At 41.0% G+C, this 21,313-nt stretch overlaps 1 protein-coding gene across 3 annotated transcripts in view; it reads right to left on the bottom strand.

Moving 5' to 3' along the window:
- The window catches only part of pkd1a (polycystic kidney disease 1a), a 112,297-nt gene that overhangs the window by 29,035 nt on the left and 61,949 nt on the right, over positions 1 to 21,313 (bottom strand). For 2 of the 3 annotated variants that reach the window (XM_057842897.1, XM_057842899.1), the window contains 18 exons: positions 18,624 to 21,247; positions 18,196 to 18,393; positions 17,784 to 18,086; positions 17,267 to 17,685; positions 16,380 to 16,530; positions 13,178 to 13,330; positions 11,261 to 11,401; positions 10,316 to 10,634; positions 10,024 to 10,240; positions 8,892 to 9,051; positions 8,644 to 8,796; positions 8,400 to 8,544; positions 7,606 to 7,935; positions 7,379 to 7,467; positions 6,974 to 7,289; positions 4,920 to 5,097; positions 4,576 to 4,840; positions 4,304 to 4,499 (listed from right to left, as the gene is read on the bottom strand). In XM_057842897.1, the coding sequence (XP_057698880.1) occupies positions 4,304 to 4,499; positions 4,576 to 4,840; positions 4,920 to 5,097; positions 6,974 to 7,289; positions 7,379 to 7,467; positions 7,606 to 7,935; positions 8,400 to 8,544; positions 8,644 to 8,796; positions 8,892 to 9,051; positions 10,024 to 10,240; positions 10,316 to 10,634; positions 11,261 to 11,401; positions 13,178 to 13,330; positions 16,380 to 16,530; positions 17,267 to 17,685; positions 17,784 to 18,086; positions 18,196 to 18,393; positions 18,624 to 21,247 (6,357 nt within the window). The remainder of the gene's footprint in view (positions 1 to 4,303; positions 4,500 to 4,575; positions 4,841 to 4,919; positions 5,098 to 6,973; positions 7,290 to 7,378; positions 7,468 to 7,605; positions 7,936 to 8,399; positions 8,545 to 8,643; positions 8,797 to 8,891; positions 9,052 to 10,023; positions 10,241 to 10,315; positions 10,635 to 11,260; positions 11,402 to 13,177; positions 13,331 to 16,379; positions 16,531 to 17,266; positions 17,686 to 17,783; positions 18,087 to 18,195; positions 18,394 to 18,623; positions 21,248 to 21,313) is intronic. The other variant, XM_057842898.1, reaches the window with a different exon arrangement.

The raw sequence follows: 21,313 nt of genomic DNA, 5'->3' as shown, positions 1-21,313 counted from the left end.
ACATAGCGAGATGGATGCCAGTTTTCATCTGACGAGACAAGAACGAGATGAAAATTTGCCAGTTTCCTTCATAAATTTACAATGTGTGACATTTTCTTATCGTATGTGTAGTTAGCACGCATCGTAGTAGTGTTCGGTCGTGTCACTCCCCCCTCTCCCACACACACACTTAGTCACCGGCCGGATAGTAAGCGTGTGTCCACTCCGGGCTCTTTTTGTGAAACACGTGTCAGGTGCTGCTTGGTAAGTTTTGTTTTCTTATCTTGGCTAGATATGCCATGCTGCTTTAGGCTTTAAAGGTCTGTGCTGAGTGATCATCACACACTAAATGTAACTTGTAGTGTTAGCATAGCGTTCGCGTTAGCATTAGCATTTACCGTGGTGAGTGTCGTCTTTAACTATTGGAAGGCGTTTTATACATACAGTTTGTGACGTCCAGGTGAGTTTAATTCTTTGACAATAGTGTACTGTTTTCCTGCTGAGTGTGTATTATCATCACGAAGATGGAGATGTCCTTGTACGCTCAACAATTATGTGCTCGTCTGTCAATGTTCATTCAAAATTGTTGGAAACCTTTCATTTAATATTTATGGCATAAAACTTTTGAAGTTTACACACGAAAACATTTTGAGCAATTGTCAACTTAACTAGAGGAAATTTGTCTGAGTTTTCGTTGTCTAAATCTAGATGAACATGAACAGATTTTGAAATGTCTAAAATATGACAAGACTAATTAGTATTTTCGTCCATAAGACTAAGATAGAAAATAAAAGGGCTGCCAAACCAACACGGTTTTTTACAAAAAAACAAAACAAGACAAAAACAGGTGTGATAAGTGACTACACAACACAAACAAATAGGTTATATATAAATCAGCTCATTGGTTGCCATTGGAGGTGAGGGTGGAGGGACATGAAATAGAATTAGCAGCAACACAAGTAAGTTTTCATGATGACTGGATGTGATTGATCATGTTTCACTGACAGCGATAAACGTCCAATTCATTTGAATTGGGATGGGCTAGCAGTGATCTCTGACAGGGAATGTGTTAAGACTCAGACACTAACAAAGGCAAACAACTATTTAATGATCACTTCTTTGTCTTCTACTTTTTTTAATCAAATAATGAAAAATATACTAAATTGTGGCATGTGATATAAGTTGGCCCATATCGTGATAGAAGAATTTTTCCTCAACACAGATAAACACAAATAGGTGTGAATATAGATCGTTTCACATGAGAGTCTGTTTCCTGTGCTTGTCCAGAGTGTACTTTGTGTCTTGCCAAAACTCATTTAGCTTAGGTTCTAGCGGGGCCGGATGTATCGGTGGGCCGGGGTGGGCACGGCCCACCCAGACGTGAGTCGTGCCACCCAATCAAAATGTCGGGAATATCTATTGTAGCGTCGCACTGGATATATAGAACGCACGGAGAGTTGGTCTCACCAACTTTTTTATAGCAGGATTAACGGTTACTGTTGGCCGCAACAACGCCGAACAAGCAATCACCTAAACAAGCTGTTTTTCCAACCTCGTTTGTTATCCGCGCGCTTCCTCTCTCTCCTCCAGGCACATACACACACGCACCCTCCGCTCGCCCCGCCCACTCCTACTCATCCAACCACACACCCATCCGTGCCAGAGGCGTTCGCTGACGGTAGGAAGCTGATAGAACTGCAATAATACTGTGGGGTCGTTACACTAAGTATTCGGTCAAAGAAAGTAAAAAGATATCACAATATCTGTACCAATACCATATTATTGGGTGGGCAGCCGTTTTCCTCCCGACAGAACATAAAAAAGTGTTTTTGCCAGCGATACCGAGTAGCTGTAAAAGCTGTATGAGTACCAAGTAGCTCTACCGATTTCACCAATGAGACGTCGCAAAAATAATCACATGACTCCATTATACAAATCAGACGCAAGCTTGCCGTCCTAGCTTCACGCCAGCCTGCTCAATCATGTGGTCTTTAGTACCGTAAAAAAATGAAGTATTTTATATTGAGCGCTGCTCTCAACAGGACTCAAAAGTGCGGATTTTAACCTCTATACCAGTTTTTTTGACTAAGGATAACCGGATATATGCTCCTTTTAATTTCTAAATAGTAATAATGAAGAAACTCTTCACTATTCAAACTAGGAACTATTTTTTCCACCAGAGGGCACTCATGCTCTTTGGGCGAAGAATGCCTCGTTTATGTTTTTTTTCCTCTCTCATTGGAATACATTTTTTTTTGTATTTCTTTGGCTTTATGCGGTTATGTAATGTGTTATTGTCCAGTATCATTATAACAACGGTTCATATACCATTGTAAAAATAAATAAATAAATAAACAAAAATAAGCAGTTACTCAAAATGTCACTCTTAATTGAGTATTCTTTTCACTGCATACTTTTTTATTTGTACTTGAGTACATTTTTTTGGATGACTACTTTTACTCTTACTTGAGTAATATTAGTTTGAAGTAACACTACTCTTTGCTGAGTAAAAATGTTGGCTGCTCTACCCACCTCTGCGTTTAAATATTGCAATTTAAATTTGCTCATAAAATCCAGACACTTATTCTGGAAGTTTTCAAAATGTTTCTTAAGTAGTTTTTAAAAACAAAGGTTTAATCAAACGGTGTACCAATGAAACCATTACATATGCACTGCAAAACCCAAACCCCCCCCCAAAAAAAGAAAAGCTTCCCTTGTTTTCAGTGTAAATATACTAGAAATAAGTGAAATTATCTGCGAGTGCTTCAATTAAATTTACTCACTTAGATTTCTTGAAATAAGAAAAATACCTAGCTGAAAATAAGCTTTAAAAACTTGTCGGAAATGTTTTTGAATTCAAGAATAGATATTGTTGAAAACATTATTTGAAAGCATTTTTCTCTTGATTTAGGTGAAAAATGACCAACTTGTAGTTGTATGGCCTTAATAAGAACAAATACTGTAGCAATAGTAATATTTACTTAAGAAGAATCTGATGTATTAATCTGTTAACCAGCCGTTAACACTCAAAACAAGATGGAGAAAATTATTCGACTAGATTTAAGAAAAATTAAAGAAATGCAGAGGGTAAAAAAAAGCCTGCATTGGGGGTGCCCCCTTAAGATTTCTTAGTGCCCACTCTGGTGCGTAAACCTAGATCCGGGCCTGGGTTCTAGTTAACTAATGTTCCTGGCTAGGGTTGAGCTTTGAGCATCAATGGGAACCGGTTCTAACATTCCGATGCTCTGGAATCGTTCGAACTTTTAAATTTCGATTCCTTGTTTCGATGCCCTGAGCGCCGAGCGGGAAAAAAATTGCTCGAGCTCAAAGACTGATATTTAGATAAGAGTTAAAATTAGCCCCGAGAGAAGTTCATTTTATTTAAAAAAAAAAAATTTACCCTGCATTTTTTTTTTTTTTTTTACCATGCCTCTTAAAAGAATCGGAATCGAGAAATGTTCGGAACCGGAATCGAAACGTGGAGTCGGAATCTGAACGGAATCGTTCAATTTCAAACGATGCCCAACCCTATTCATGGCAAAAAAAAACAAAGTTGTATGCAGAGGTGGGTAGAGTAGCCAAAAATTGTACTCAAGCAAAAGTAGCGTTAGTTCAAAAATAATATTACTCAAGGACAAGTAAAAGTATTCATCCAAAAAATGTACTCAAGTACAAGTAAAAAAGTATTCGATGAAAAAAACTACTCAAGTAATGAGTAATTCCTTATATAATTTTATTTTTAAAACGATAGCATTTTTTTTTCTCAGCATAAGATCGTCTATATGAACTGTTGCTATTATTATACTATAACCTATTAGACCACCATATTAGGCCATGAAACTCGCTCTGCAGCAGTCTATCTATGCAAAATAAAAACAGGAGAGAGTTTGAAATATGCACTTTTATTTTTAATGGCAGCACTCTAATACAAATACTTTTTTTTTTACGGTGCCACTTATTGTACTGTTAGAACACTGACGTGATCATAAGACTGGACCGCAAGCTTGTCTTTTGTGTGGTGATGTATGTGTATTGTTACGTCTGATACATCTGATGGTATAATGGAGTCATGTGATTATTGTTGCTGCATCTGATTGGTGAGACTGGGTAAGCCACTGTGCTGGTAAAAATAAAGAGAGGAAAAAACAGTAGCGACTGTAGTGCAGGCCAAAGTTTGCTGACTATGAGTAGTTTTCTTCTTCACAAATCTACTCAAGTAAAAAGTATTTTTCTCAGAAAGTTACTCATGTAAATGTAAGGCCTAAATGTAACGTGTTACTACCCTCATCTGGTTGTATGGAATATGTATTCATTTATAGCTTACCTGCCCCACGAGTCCAGCCAGTTTTGACTTGAACCTCATATTTAAAAAGCCCATCTGTGCCACACAGTGGAACCACACCAGCCCGGCGCAAGTCCAGCTGGTCTAACTTGTGCAAGATGGCGGCAGCAACAACATAACAGAGAAAGCCCAGCACACACACCAGCAACACCACAAAGCTAGGTGGGCCAGACCGCATCTACAAAACATGAGAATGAACTTCTTCGGCTTCCTAAACACAATAACAACTTTTTTTGGTTGCATCTAGTACTTACTGGCACTGAAAAGCTGACCGCATGAGGTGGTACAAAGAGGCCTGCGGCAAAGGCAGTAAGGTGTCTGGTGCGGCAAACGGCTCTGCTGGAGTTGGTTTCCGCCAGGGGCACCATGCCGTCTGTCCGCCACTGTTTCTCACTCTCACTGAAGTACTGGCACAGTGAGGCAAATAGTCCCACCTCAAGATGAACGCCGGCAGACCAGTAGGTGGTGTCGCAGGGCGTGCTCACATTGATAAAGTAGTCCTGCGTTGTGTCATACTTCCTGCCGAGCAGACGGCAGAAATGTAAAGTAATTGTAATTTACAACCATGTAATTATGCATCTTTAAGGAGGGTTCTTACTCAGGCGATAGAAAGAAAGTGTACTTCCTATGGTCAAAGTCCTGGCTTCGGGTCATACTGAGAGTAATACGTTTTCTCTCGGTGCAGTTCAATTCACTTGGATGCTCATGGGAATGAAGGTAGGCTTCGATGTACGGCTCTTCAGAGTTTATATCATTCTCGATTTCGCCTCCAGCATCTAGGAATAGACATACAGTTTATTAGTCAGGTAATATTTAATTAGTTTGTAACTAGTAGATATCAAATCCATTTGAACTGGGAGGGTTAGCAGTGAATGAATATACAGTATCGCTGTCAATGGAAGCCAATGAGTTACCAGAGAGGGATGGCAGAAATGATGAATCACTGTCAACTATTACTTAGGAGTTGATGTTTTGTTGATTTTCAGTTTTTTTCTCATCAATATTTAATGGACTAATAACATACGTCTGCAATAATAGAAAACATAATTGACAAATGAATATGAAATATCCTATTCATCTCTACATGAACTTACTGATTTCGACTGGACCTGACCTCAGACAGGTCAGCAATACATGAACAATAGAATCTTATTTTATAGACATTTTATATAAGGGTAGTTGTCCCAGTATCTATTTTGTCATTTGTCATGTTTTAAAGTTATTCTTCGACTTTGAGTTCTTTGTCATTGTTATATGTCAACTACTTATATTATCAACAATCAGGCAAACAATTATTTTGCAAATGGCTTTTTGTTATGTTTTAGGGTTGGTAGCACTGATGTTTGGGGTCCAGGAACTCTCCAAATCACTAATCAAAGTTCTATAGAAATAACAAACTTCAGCATGCAAGTTAAGTTAGCTAATTTGATCTAATTCTCAATATTAACTTGAGTTATGAATACTAAAAATAACAGGTTACTTATGAGAACTTTTAAAAAAATGGAGTTGTGTCCATCTGAAAGCTTACTTAGCATGACTAATAGGAGCTGGGGTCGACAATACAAATGGCCCGGACATACCACTGGCCCAGTGGGGCCAGTAAAAATAATGCGTCGATTAAAAAAAAAAAAAAAAAGTATTTCACTTTAATTCCCAGTGGTTCTGTGTTTTGATGATGTTACGCTATCCCGATCAAAGACAAGCTTACAGTCTTTGCAGCCAGCCGTTGCTCTCCGAGGGGCGTAAACACACCTGGTTCGCTCGGTCACTCCCGCGTGAACGCATGCAACCTTATTACTGCTGATGATTGATTGTCAGTACCTCATTACGCACCTAATGTTACACTACAAGACAACATGTTTCTGAAACCCCCAGCACCTGGCCAATCACCGGGGGGTAAAAAATATCACTCAGGAAAGAGAAAGTCAGCGGAGGAGTTGAGGGAATGCGAAATCCAAAATAAAAAGAAAAGGGAGGAAAAGTTTCAGCCCCAGTGGTTAGACCACTGGACTTGGCTCGGCTACTATGAGACAAGAAACGAGGTTTACTGTGAGGTGTGCAGATCAATGCCAACATATGCAGACAAGCAAGTTAGAGAAAAGTTAACGAGTGTCAAACCTACGGTATGAACATAATGTGTTATAATTCATCCACGTCACTACTGAGAAAATAATATCGTCTAGCGTGAAAAATCGTTAGCCATAATTGCCTTAGTCATCTCTATGACTTCTAAATTGTTGCCACGACAACTGAGCTGGTGGAGACTTCCAGATGGCTGTAAGGAGAAGACAGGAAAGTTTCTCCCAGGTATGAGGCTCTCCCGAGGGCCGGCCTATCCCTAGAGCTCTTGAGAAAAAATGTTGGCTATACTAGAGTGATTATGGTATGGTTATGGATTTGATTATGGAATTGGAATAGGATTACTTGCACTAGAATCATGTTTCTGCACCATTTTGCTGCACTTTTCATTAAATCTACCCCCCCAAAAAATGAATGTTATCCATGTTATTCAAGCAAATTGTTCTTTTTCGCGAGTATTGGGATCAATAACTGACGAATTGATCTGGGCCACTGGTTTTGATAGTGGGGCCAGTGGCTAATTTCCCTTATTGTCTACTTCTGAAGAGGTTGTATTTTTCACAGCGTACTAACCTTCCAAAGCAGTGAAGTTGAGCTGTATAAAGAGTCCAGCCTGCCTGTTGTTGTTGCCTGTGATCACCCTGACGATGACAGAGTTGCACCGGCTGATGTTTACAGCTCCGGCTGGAGGCACGCCACCTGCACCAGAGGAATCTGTGCCCAGCTCTCCACTAGTGCCATTGTTTATGGCGACAGTGATGGCAAGATTGTCATCCAGTCCGGAGATGGGAATCTGGGTCCCATTTTCAGTGCGAAACTCCATGGATGCCACCTCAGTGGACACTGTGTAGTTGGCTACATAATTGAACGGGAATGGGTTGGACTCCAACTATTGAGGAAAATAGGGTGTTCACGTGATAATTATGATTATAGTTTGGTCTTTACAAATGTTACACATTTAAATGTTACTGTACTTACTCGAAGAAGTAACTGCATGACACTGTTTCCTGCAGCTGCTCTGCCAAGACTACTGTTGAATGCTCTGGGGATGGAGAACTGTTGGCATTCTAGGGATAATAGACAAAATAGCTCTATTATGACACATTGATCCTGACAGCTCTCCCTGGAATTCACAACATTCTTCAGAATGAGAGGAGATGAAAGCAGACGTGAGTCATTGGTCCACAATGAATAAACAGGCCCACCTGGACTGCTGTTGCCGTGGTAACACAGCAGGCTCTGGGGGTCAGCCAGTTTTCCCGTGGCAGCTATCTCTGTTCCCCTGAGCACAAGTGGTTCCTCGTTCAGGACACGGCCGTGCATGAGAATTAGCATGAGGACTGAAGATAGGCTATAGGCTTTGGCGGCCACTCTCAACGGATGTGGCTCTGAGGAGGAAGGTGATGGGTCCAAATGGATGCCTCCGTGATATGCACCAGAGGGGGTCAAAGGGGAAGTCGAGAAAACTGATGGGGAATCCACGAAGGGGGGTTGGAAGTGAAACGCCGACTGGCTGACTTGATGGATCAGATCGCCTGAAGTTTTGGAATATATGTGAGGAAAGATATTTAGGAAATAAGTAATTGGAATATATTTTCTTTCTACTAGCTGCACTGTGTGATTAGAATAACAAAAGATCACAAGTACTGTATGTGAGCAGTTACAAATGATGATCCTAATATCCAAAAGGAGTTTAACTTCATGTTTATCACAACATTTTTATAGATAACATCCCACATAAAAAACAGAAATGGCATCAGAATTGGATGATAGTTTGAACACTTTAATAGTGATTATTCATGTTCAATTTCAGTTGACTTACAGTTACAGTTAGACTTTTACAACAGTATCAATGTGTTGCATATTTTCCATGCTGAATTTAATTTTCATCTGATGGAAGCCTAATTCTGCGTGCTGTGGTAGCTATATAAGTACATCTAATTTTTGCTAAACCATAACCTGAGTACAGCAACTAAGACTAACCACACAGATGTCTTACCCATGATGTTCAGGATGTTATCAGCTATCTCAGTTGGAGTAACTGTTCCTTGCTTGGTGTCATTTTGCAGAATATCTAACATGGACTCAAGTTTATTCAGAGTGCTGTTCTGACACTCCTCACAGATAAACTCTCGACTCACCGCCTAAAAACACGTAAAGAACAACAGCTATTACTTGTATGCTCTCTAGATTGCTACCTTCTTTCCTTTTAAGCCCTCTTCAGACATATGCCTCTTACTCACCGTGCACTGTGCCAGCGCCGCAGAGGTTTGCTGAATGTCATTAACAGTGTTTAGATCCAGTGCAGTCAATGCCCTAGTAATGTTGCTACGGACCCTGACTCGGTAAACCCGCTCCGCTGAAAACACCCGTCTGGACTCCCTGCTCTGTTCGTACTATTACATCATACATGACATGATTGTGGAGGTCAAATACAGAGTAAGACAGATGCATACATTCATTCACATTTTTATGTTTAGACCTCTCCTACCTCATTTAGGACAGTAATAAGAGCCAAGGATAGCTCCCTGACCCTCTGGGAGTCTCCTTGTTCCAACAGCTGTTTAAGTCTGCTGTCAGTCAGTTCAGACAGCCAGTGAGGAAGGCTACTGTACTCAGGCGGTGGATCCGGCAGCACCACTTCAATAGACCTGTTCACAAGTGCAAAAATAACTCTAATACTGTATTTTCCAGACAATAAGTCATTTTTTTCCCCCATAGTTTGGCTCGGCCTGCGACTTATAGTCATGTGTGACATTTATGTGTTTTTTTGTCTCTCACACTGACAGCCACGAGAAGCGTGCTCTAGGCACGTCCTCTACTTCCAGAGTTGGTGGAGTTGTTCAGAGGTGATACTGAAGGAGAAGACTAATTGATTTTGTACTGATTTGGAATGAAATCTAATGTTTGCTAATGAAGTGAAATGATGAAATGATCTCGTGTTGTTTAGGATATAATTTGCTGAATAACTGGTAATACAGTATGCTACGTTAACACATGCCTATTCAGCCTATTAAGTTACCTTCCATTTTATTTTTATTACTATAATTTATGTTTGTTCTTGGTCTGTGATGAAACAAAATTCTCTCCAAAAATGCTACCTATACTCTAGTGCAACTTGTATTTAATTTCCTCTTTCTTTGTCTTTATTGGCTGGTGCAACTTATACTAAGGTACAACTTATATTCATAAAAATACAATAATTGTGCTCTTCACTGTAGTATAATTGAACTCATGACCTTCATGAAACTTGTACAGTATTCTCATTCATCTTTTGGGATTAAAAAAACATTACTTTTAACTAGAGTTGTCCGATCGGATAATATCGACATTGGTTTTTCGTTTATGGCAGTCCTGTCATGTCCACTCATTGCCTGCCTGTGTTTCTGGTGTTTTGTTGCCCCCTGTTGGCACGTAGGTGTAATTAGTTTTGATAAGTTCCAGCACTTTCTCCTTACGTAATCATATGTCGACGCGAGCTCATTGCGAATAAAGAAAGCTAAATGGACGAGCTAACGACTACAACCAGTATACCAATAGCAGTTCTTGCCATCTCACCACGTTGTTTGTGCTTTATACAAGCATCGCTTGAAAGTTATTCAACCCTGAATTAACATAGTTACTTGTTGAGGGCAGTGATTGTTGCTCCCTGAAGATCCTCCACTGTGATGGAAACAGCTACACGGTGTCGAGCTGATTTAAAGCCAGGGGGAAGGAAGGCTGAATGCTCTGGACTACTGCCTTTATACACACAAAACTCCTCACAATAGTCTTCCTTGCAGCGGGTCACCAACAAACTGTAGAGTAAAGGGGTCTCAGAGATTCCTCGATCACTGTAACCTGCGGGTGAAATGAAAATTAGAAAATGAAATACCAGATCCAAACCAAGAGCAATGTGATGTGTGTAGAACCTACCTGAACAGTTAAAGTGAACTTTGTCCAGCAGTGTTCGAATTGTCAAACTTCCAACATCTGCATCAGCACTATCCCATCCAGACTCTCCTGCTCTGAGGTGACACACCCCGCCAGCTGGAGGCATGTTGTGGTGCAATGTGATGGAGGCGGCACCCTCGCCATCCAGCATGTCGTCAGTTACGTGCAGGGTGAAAATGTATGAGTCTCCGTGGCGAAGGGCACCCTGCCGCAAAACCAGGTCCATACAGTCCTTTTCTGTGGTGATCGAGGTCGAGTCCAGGATCAGGGTCTCGTTCTGCAGTGTCATGGCAGTCCATCTCTGAAAAAGACAAATTTAACTGAGCGATGTTGAGACTTAATTTAGAACTAGGAAGTGACTAACTCGAGACAGGCCAATTTCAAAAACATTTGCAGAAAGTGATTGTAACCATTTAAAAACTACTTAGATCACACTTTTTAACCAGTCCACACTCCCATTTTTACCTATCGCATGCGTAAAACAGTCGCAAATATTGAAAGAAGACTTTAATGCCTCTTTACTCCTCCTCCTTTTTTAAACTGTACAACTTTGATTATATGCACACCTGATACAATGAGGTGTGAGTTCAGGGAAGCTACATAAGCACAACCAGCTGCTAAATAAACTTGAGCGCTGAGTGACTCAGTGAGTATTTTGTCTCTTCCGATTGTTTTCCATTTTTAGCAAGGATATAACTTATTCTCCCTGGCTCTACTTATACAATGACCTCAGTCTCACACCCACTCACTAATACCTGCACCAGAAAAGTTGGAATAACTAAGGAGGAGGAGAAGGGTAGAAATGAAGATGCTGGAAATAATGACCTCACTATAATGTTTGTGTGTAAGAGTGACCTCATTTCACTAAAACAGCCAGAGCGGGATTATGATAGTTTATGTGTTCCATTGTGGCTTGTGTGTATTTACCCCGCGGTGAAAGCCTTGGCAGTTCGTGCAGGTTCCTCGGAGGTAGACATACGAGTTTTGGCTGATTTCGTAGATGGATTGGGCCCTACAGGACACACACTCCAGATACACCATTGGAATGTGACCACTCTGGACCAGCACCTGTAACCAAGCAGCCGCACAACCACATACACACACAATTGCGAAATTTACTCACTGCCAGCCACTCCCATTTCAAATGGATTGAACGTTCATTGCCAAAAATGGCAGCCAATGAGTTAGTGGTTTTCCTATAGGTAGAATTGCTTAATCAGAGGATGTACAGTGGGGCAAATAAGTATTTAGTCAACCACTAATTGTGCAAGTTCTCCCACTTGAAAATATTAGAGAGGCCTATAATTGTCAACATGGGTAAACCTCAACCATTAGAGACAGAAAAAAAAAACAACAGAAAATCACATTGTTTGATTTTTAAAGAATTTATTTGCAAATCATGGTGGAAAATAAGTATTTGGTCAATACCAAAAGCTCATCTCAATATTTAGTTATGTACCCTTTGTTGGCAATAACGGAGGCCAAACGTTTTCTGTAACTCTTCACAAGCTTTTCACACACTGTTGCTGGTATTTTGGCCCATTCCTCCATGCACATCTCCTCTAGAGCAGTGATGTTATGGGGCTGGCGTTGGGCAACACGGACTTTCAACTCCCTCCACAGATTTTCTATGGAGTTGAGATCTGGAGACTGGCTACGCCACTCCAGGACCTTGAAATGCTTCTTACGAAGCCACTCCTTTGTTGCCCTGGCTGTGTGTTTGGGATCATTGTCATGCTGAAAGACCCAGCCACATCTCATCTTCAATGCCCTTGCTGATGGAAGGAAATTTTCACTCCAAATCTCTCGATACGTGGCCCCATTCATTCTTTCCGTTACACAGATCAGTCGTCCTGGTCCCTTTGCAGAAAACAGCACCAAAGCATGATGTTTCCACCCCCATGCTTCACAGAGGGTATGGTGTTCTTCGGATGCAATTCAGTATTCTTTCTCCTCCAAACATGAGAACCTGTGTTTCTACCAAAAAGTTCTATTTTGGTTTCATCTGACCATAACACATTCTCCCAGTCCTCTTCTGGATCATCTAAATGCTCTCTAGCGAACCGCAGACGGACCTGGACGTGTATTGGCTTCAGCAGGGGGACACGTCTGGCAGCTGGCAGTCCCTGGCGGCGCAATGTGTTACGGATAGTAGCCTTTGTTACTGTGGTCCCAGCTCTCTGTAGGTCATTCATTAGGTCCCCCCTTGTGGTTCTGGGATTTTTGCCTGACGTTCTTGTTATCATTTTGACACCACGGGGTGAGATCTTGCATGGAGCCCCAGATCGAGGGAGATTGTCAGTGGTCTTGTATGTTTTCCATTTTCTAATAATTGCTCCCACAGCTTATTTCTTTACACCAAGCGTTTTACCTATTGCAGATTCAGTCTTCCCAGCCTGGTGCAGGTCTACAATTTTGTTTTTGGTGTTCTTCGACAGCTCTTTGGTCTTGGCCATAGTGAAGTTTGGAGTGCGACTGACTGAGATTGTGGACAGGTGTCTTTTATACCGATAATGAGTTCAAACAGGTGCCATTAAGACAGGTAACGAGTGGAGCCTCGTTAGACCTCGTTAGAAGAAATTAGACCTCTTTGACAGCCAGAAATCTTGTCTTGCTTGCAGGTGACCAAATACTTATTTTCCACTCTAATTTGGAAATAAATTCTTTAAAAATCAATCAATGTGATTTTCAGTTTTTTTTCCCACATTCTGTCTCTCATGGTTGAGGTCTACCTATGTTGACAACTACAGGCTTCTCTAATCTTTTCAAGTAGGAGAACTTGCACAATTGTGGTTGACTAAATACTTATTTGCCCCACTGTATTTACACAAGGTGAAAACTCACAGTTTGTGTGGTGGACTCTGGTGTCATTCCATCTTTGCTGATAGACAGTTTGAAGGTGTATTCAACATTTTCCTCTAACTCAGAACCAGATATTCCCAGTACAGGATCGCTGTAGCCCAAGCCGAAGTTCAGGCTGGAGCAGTGTTCTGGACCCTACAGACATTAGGGTGGAGACTAATCAGTAGGGCTGGGCAACATTATCGGCGTATCGGCAATATGACGTTTGATTTCCAGTATACAGTGTTGCATATATTCAGTATCTTTTTGAGGAATACATAACATTAATTTTTTTTTTTTTTCATCAGTTTTTCTCACATATGCCATCTATGGCGTCACAGGTCAAGGTCACGCGCATTTGAGATTCTTGTTTGAAGCAACCTTTGACGGCTCATGGAATTGGGCATGCCAGACTCAACTACAATCATCAAAATCTCAAAATTTTAACTGATATTCACATGCTTGTTATAACGTACACATCAAATGCCTAGGCCTAGCTATATGGCTATAGCTAGCTAGCTATAATTCCTAAAAAAATGATTGTAGTTGCATGTAATGAACATAGTTTTCAATTTTTCATTCATCTGTAAACATGGCAAACATTGCCCAATATATTGCCATGCTTCTTTCAAGGGTCTCCGCAGGTTTCAACAAGCCAAATTTAAGACTTTTTTAAAGACCATAATAAAAACAATTTAAAACCGATTTCACATCAATACCGGAAAAAAAGTACAAAATACTTGAAGGAAAATTGGAGGCCCGGAATTACTTGCAAAGTATATGAATGAATCAAGACTTGTAAATCTACAGCCAACGGCTGTCGGCCACTTATCCATGGATGCAAGTACTGTAATTCGGTTCTAATTAAAATGTTCTCCGCTGCTAAGCTAACTAAGCTGTGTACAAACAACTGCGCATGCACACACTGCTAATTTATAACATCTTAATCATATTATTTTTCTTAAATCTAGTCTTATCATTTTCTATATCTTGTTTTGAGTGTTAAAGATGAGTGAACAGATTAATGTGTCAGATTACACTTACTTTAAGTAAATATTACTGTTCTTATAAAGCCCGTACATCTAAAAGATGGGTCATTTTTTACCTAAATAAAGACACATTTGCGCTCAAATAATGTTTTGTACAATAGCTATTCTTGAATTAAGAAGATTTCTGAAATTTTAAAGCATTTTGAAGATTAAATATCGTAATTTATTGCTTAGAATATATCTTAAGCTTATTTTCAGCTAGCTATTTTTCTTATTTCAAGGAATCTGAGTTAAATTTACTTGAAGCACTGGCAGATAATTTCACTTATTTAGAGTAGATTTTTGCTGAAAACAAGGGAATTTAACTAGTTTTTAGGAAGTGTATTTTTGCAGTGCAGCAATAGCTGGTGGTGTTCGATAAATTCTGACCGGGCAGCACAGGTAGTTCCGCTTTGTAGTTACAGTGTCCCTAAAAATCGAAACACTTAAAACCAAGACTGGGGTTGATGCATGTTTGATAGAAATGTAAGGTCAAGATTTTTAAGATCTTTAACTGTCGTATTTAAAGGCACACTTGGTAACTTTTCAGTTTTGGTAAATTTTTGTGACTGCAGTGGACAAAAGCGGTAGTGTTTTGCCATAAGGAAGACTGTTTCCCCCATGAGGACCAGCGCTGCGTTTACCATGAAGACCAGCCCAAACCCGCACAGTGTCGTAAAATCATCAATCAATCTAAAATCAATCTCCCGGTCGCCTGCAGATGGATTAAACAACATTTCTGTTTCCAGCGTGAGGATGTGTGAAGGATGAATAGTAATTAGGTAATGAATCCAGTTGTGGCTAAACAATAGCATATGACAGTTAGCAACCGTGTGATTTAGTGTAGCTAAACCCCCCCACCCGAACTCGTCAGCGCTGAGGAGTTCCGTTGCAAGTGAAAGCCAGGCCAATGTTTATTCTGTATATCCTGGTAGCCTTCCTTTTTATCTTGCTCAGAAAAAACTTTTGTCTCTTTTGTTGCTCTTTCATGTTTTCAGAATTCGCGTGAAAGCATTCACATCAACTTACGTTTTAATAATGAATGGGGAAAGGAGGAAGTGACGTATGCCGTAAAGCAGTCAGCAAATTTGATGTTTTTTTTTTTTTTGTGGCAGGGTTACTGCCACCCTTCTCAAAGTTAATGTTAGTGCCAGTGAAAGCAATACAGACCCCTTCAAGATATAAAAGAGGTGTCATTCAACTAGTTGTCAGCCAACATATTATCACAAATGTTATGAAAATATTTTATAAAGGTTGAAAAAGTTACCTAGTGTTGCTATAGGACCTCTTGTGAGCTATTAGGAGAATTTTAGACATTTTAAGGTCTTGCTTTCAAAAGGTTGGATTTAAAACTTGGATTTTTACATTTTTAAGACCCCGCGTATACCCTGAATATGTCTTTGCATATTGGATCAATATCGCAATTCGCTTCAAGTCTCAATACCCAGCCCTACCGATAAGTATTCAGAAAATGGTGGCAATTACATAATGATTAGAAGAATCAATGTTTAGCACTGGATACTGCTAAGGGAGATTAATTAGTTAAGTGTTGATTTTGCAACAAAGGAAACAAGTTCACAGTCATGACGCAAAAGCAAAAATGTGCCTTGAAAAATAAACTTTTTAATTCATTTAATGCTCAGAACCAAATGATCAATTATGTAACTTTTCCAGAGCAGTAAGTTACTGCCAAACAACAGCATGTCTTGTGAATTTACTGTCAAAAATTGTGATTTAGATTTTTTTGTGGAACTCAATTTCCACAAGATTTAAGTCAAATGTGCAGTGAAAGACAAAGAGAAAAAAAGGCGAAAAAGGTGAGTCACAGTGTCAAGCATTACCTAATATAAACGGCGCACATATGTCATTGTTTAAGTGAGTAACAGACGGCATTCATTTAACAAATTAAAAAAAAAAAGTACTTATGTAACAGTGGGGGTTTGCACTGTTTTGTTTCAAGGAGAGAGGTTTTACTAAGGAACATTAATGCAGCGGAAGTTACCCAAATTGAATGCTAAAGTAAGATCAGGTACGTTCTAGCTAATTGCTAGTAGCATAAACCTAATTGAAAGCTCTGGAAGGAATAATACTATCTCGTGGTCTGACAGACAGCCGGAAGGAATGACGGAACACATAACCCTAAAATTGTGTATTGTACAGTACTTGCATGAGCTCACCTTTGATGTGCTTACACACTCCCAATGGTAGTGGAGTAGTGACTGGCTGTCGGGGTCCATATTGGGGTCGTAGGACTGCTCTGCACTGAGCTGGAGGTCCTGGGTCCTCGACCATACCCTATGGGTGCCACCCTCTATGATGGGCACCAGCCTGTGAGGGGACAGCAGAGGGATCAAACTGCTGTAAAACATCATATATAATTTTTTAAAACATAATACAAATAATAGATGATCTATTGCTGTTGCTGCTAATCCCACACCTCCACTGATTAAAATGAATGTGACCTCCATTTCACTCCACTGGCCATCACCAGCAAATATAGTATTTTCCTTAACTCACTGGCTGCCTTTGACTACGATAGAAATCCATTTTATTTTGACTGCGAGGGCTGACAGTCACTTCCTGCCCCTCCCATTAAAAATGGATTGGCTGTCTATTGCCGTTAATGGCACTACATTGCACTGCACTGATTCACTGCAAGCCCTCGAGTTTAAGTCAATTGCCATCAATCGCCCTTAATGGCAATGTTTTAAGTCTGGCAGCTTTTTTTAAACTGATTTTTGGATGTGGAATCCAAAACTGTTCTCAGCTTTTCTCTACTGGGTCATGTTTTTTTCTCTCTACAGTTTACCTATTTACTGTGTAACTTGCACACAACTAACCATCATGTCCTTTGGAAAATAAAAATATGTTTCATTAACATTGCAGTCATGCCTGTTTCTTTCATATACCATAGTATGTCAATATTTCATTTTATTATCATTTTATTTTTGTGTGAAAAAAAAAAACACGTTAAGTACATTATGTCACATATGATTTAAGAAAACAGATCCTATAATTTAAAAACTTGACAGAAAAACTGAGATCAGTAACATTTTTCACTGACCTTTCAGCCATGATGCTTAGTTGTAGACAGGCTGCTTTTCTCACCGGCACACCTTCATACGATAGAGAAAACACCAGAGTGTAGTTCCCTGTAGCCAGCGCCATCTTGGGCAACGACAACTGTAGTCGCCGTACATCCACCTCCACTGGGAGAAGGATTTCTGTCTGAGGTAATGGCTGAGAGGGAAGGTGGTCACTACTGTCACAGGATGGTGTTGTGACGACTTGCCATAAATATTGTGCTCCATAAATAACACAGCCTTTCAGGTCCACAGTGGCCTCGACAAAAGTGGGCTGGGATCGCCAGATGGCGAGACGGGGGGCTTGAATGACTTGTACTTCTGGTTCCTCACACTCTAGGACACTGATGTTTACTTCAACCTGACCCCACACCCAGCTCACCAGATTACTACAGTTGACCTGGCAGAGAGGGGGGAAAAAACACCGGGTGAGTGCAAATACCTAGCAGACTGCAATCATTTACAAAGACAAATCCATAGGCCATTTATTAAACATACTTGGACTATGTAGTTTCCTGGGTTCTGGAACACATGGCCCACATTTGTAGTACTGGTGTGAACTGGAGTAGAGCCATCATTGAAGTCCCAGAAGCATTCTAGAGGATTTGATTTGGGTGTGACAGAAGCCACCAAAGTGACAGTCTTATTGACCAAAGTGTCCTGAGGTGTTGCATTTAGGACTGCAGCCTTTAATAGGTTCTGGACAAGGATGTGCTCAGTGATGTTCTGACCATGTAATGCATTGAAGGCCCTCAGGTAAATGGTCAATAAACCTGCCTCCTCTGGGATGTAGGACACCTGCTTTTTGTGATAACATTGCGAAAAATTACCATTTGAAAATGTCTGAGCTCAAGACGTGATGACAGAATGCAGCCATTACGATGTAGATTCAGTTTTGGGGCACTCTTACCTCTTGTCCAAAATGTGATGTCTTGTGGAGGTGGTGCAGGTCAAAAGTCCACAGATAACCAACGGGCTTGCCCGTTTTGATGCTGGCGGTAAATAATCTCTTTACACCAACAGGGATCGCTGCTGCGATTCCGTGGATAGACAATCCACGTACTGGCTCCATCACTTCAACCTGGAGGTGTCGCCTCTTGGAGCTTACCTGGGTTAATACAAAACGCATTTGAATTCAGTTGAAATGCCTAGACATCAATGAATTTTTAGGAAGAACAAAAGAGGGCTAAGATCTTTAAAAGAGTGAAGGGCTCCCATGACAGACTTAATGGACAGCTTTGAAATCTCTCACACTCTACAGACCTTGCATAATAAGAGATCAGAAAAGTCAAAATCAAACATTATTGCAAAGGTGTGATTTCAACAAAATGCCCTTACCTGATTATGAGCAGTGAGGTTGACCATGTAGGTATCTACCCGGCTGAATACGTGCACATACGTTTGATTAAGTTGAGGTGAAACAGTGGCATCTCCGCTGATGCTGAGGATCAGTTCAACATTTGAGCCTGCTGCCATTAAAATGGTGAACTCTACCCTCTCACCGACTACTGCAATCTGTTTACTTGCCCGCAGCTCCAAGCCCTGAATCTTGTCCTGAACAAAGAGCTCCTTTGGAACTACTTGCTCACTGATATCATTGCTGGCATTCAGCGTAATACTAGCTGTCTTTGGCTCCAGGAACACCACCGTCGTGCTCTGTCCGATCTCTGTTGTTCCATCGATTGTCCATGTCCATGTCACATTGGTTCCCTTGTCCACCTTTCCATGGAGTGTGACAGGGACCCCTGTTGCTATGTAACTCTGCTCAATGGCATCAATCGCTATGAAGTCAGTCCCAGAGATTCTTTCCTGGACGCTTATCCTCTCAGACATGAGCTTGGAACTAACTTCATTAAAGACCTCCACAGTGACCAGATATAGACCAGGAGTTGGAAATGTTTGAGTCCTCCAGGGCTCTTTCCACTGCATATTATCTCCATTTACAAACCAGCGATATTGTAGGTCTGAGCCCTCCGAAATGGGCACTGACAGATTGGTAAGAGCATTGACAGCTATAGGGTTGTTGCTGATCTGCAGAGACACTCTTCCGACTGGCTCTAAGAAGTGAATGGTTCTATTGGTGGACAGCTGGCCCAGAAGGTTAGCTGCTCCAAGAATTATGAGACACGGTCCCGGTGTGGAGAAACTGACCTCCGTAGTCTTGGCACTGATGTTGTACCTGGAGTTAATGGGCTGTAGTTCATTGATGATGTTCCAATTAAAAGTCATGTTGGTTCCTTCTTTTAAGTCTGCATGAAGGTGAAGAACACGGTTGGTAGCAAAGCAGCAACCATCCACTCTTGTTTCTCCACCTTCTTTCGCCTCCGCCTTGGCTACAATCTGGAGTCCATCCAATTCACGTTGAACATAGAGGAAAATATTAGCTTGGGCGGTCCCTATGTGGTTCTCTGCTGTCACAATGATATTGAAAGTGCCAACTGAGCGGAAGGTGTAGAACATGGTGTGGGTCCCTGGAATTGAGGTGCAGTGGTCGCACAAGATCCAGGAAAATCGGACATCATCTCCCTCCAAAAATTGAGCTTCAAAGTGGACTGAGGCATTGAGAGGAACATTTATGAGACTGGAATTGACAGTTAAGTTACGAATTGGTGAAAGCGCAGAAACAGGTAAAATAGTGTGATTCCTGCTGACAGAGTTGGCTGCTGTCAGTGTAATGTTGTAGTTTCCAGAAATGTTGTAGGTGTAGTGGACACTTTGCCCTGTAAAAATGTTACCATCTCCAAAGTTCCATGTGTGATTGACATCAGGAGAAGAGAGCGGGGTTGTGAAGAAATAGGGTTCCCTAAGTCTAAGGTAATTGTACTCAGTGCCATTATGGAGAATAATAATGGGCCCTATAGGCATCTGAACCTCAACCAGAACACTGGAATTACTTGTGGAGATGTTATTGGAGACAGTCACTGTCACTCTGTACAGACCTGGATTTTCATATGTTCTCAAGACATTCCCGGAACCGTGAATCAGTAAGGGTTCTTCACCTGTATCAAAGTTCCACAGATAGCTGTAGGTAAACTGCGGCTCTGCTCTGACCTGTAACCTGATCTCTTCTCCGACGGCATAGTGTGTTTTCTCAAGGTTAAGGTGGATGCTGGTTAAGGCTGGTTCCACACACACCCATTTGGAGAAGTGTGCCTTGGAAGCCCTGTTGATCCCACTGGAAAGATTAAGGGAAAGATGGTAGTTCCCACACATCTTGTAGGTATGTAAGACTCTGGGGTTCCCGAGGTGTATCTCATCAGGGCTTCCGTCTCCAAAGCTCCATTCAAAAAGACTGGCTGAAACATTGCCAGACATCCATGCATCAAAGTTGATGGGCCTGTTTTCTTGGACACATCCGGAAGGTTCGATCCTGATAACTTGAAACACATAAACCTGCACTGTGAGAAGTATGCAGCCAGAACTCACAGCATTAGCAGCCGTCACATTTACTGTGTAGTTGCCATCTTTAAGATAACTGTGCGACACCTGGGGTTCGGAAGTAGTGTAATTGCTGCCATCGCCCATAGAAAATATCCAAGTGATATTATTGCCAGATACAGTGTCTGCTTTCACTATAGTGGGAGTATGCAATTCTGAAGGTGAGGAGCTCTTGGCTGTCATTTTTTCTATCTCTTCAAATACAAACATCTCAGCACAGGCCATGTTGTAACTAATGGTGTTGTTTACAGACACGCAGGCATTGAAGGCACCACTGCGCGTGTATGTGTGCGCCACACGCCGACCTTGACACGGAGCAGAATCATCTCCAAAGTTCCAATCATAGTGAATTCCATAGGGTGAGGGCAAAGGATGAGCTTCAAAATATGCTGATTTGCTAGCAAGGAGAAATTGGGGCTCAGTTTGTATATCAACACGAGTGAGGATGCTGTAGACACTCATGTTTATGCTTTGACTGATATTTTCGTATCGATTGGACACTGAGACCAGTGCACTGTATATTCCTGCAGAGTCAAAGAAAAAGAAAGGAAAGGTGAACTGAGTAGTACTCATTTGTCTCTTTCCAAACA

Source organism: Corythoichthys intestinalis, chromosome 8, assembly GCF_030265065.1.
Source record: "Corythoichthys intestinalis isolate RoL2023-P3 chromosome 8, ASM3026506v1, whole genome shotgun sequence".
Lineage (NCBI taxonomy): Eukaryota > Metazoa > Chordata > Actinopteri > Syngnathiformes > Syngnathidae > Corythoichthys > Corythoichthys intestinalis.
Note: the sequence above shows the minus strand (reverse complement) of the source record. Positions and strands in the feature narration are given on the sequence as shown.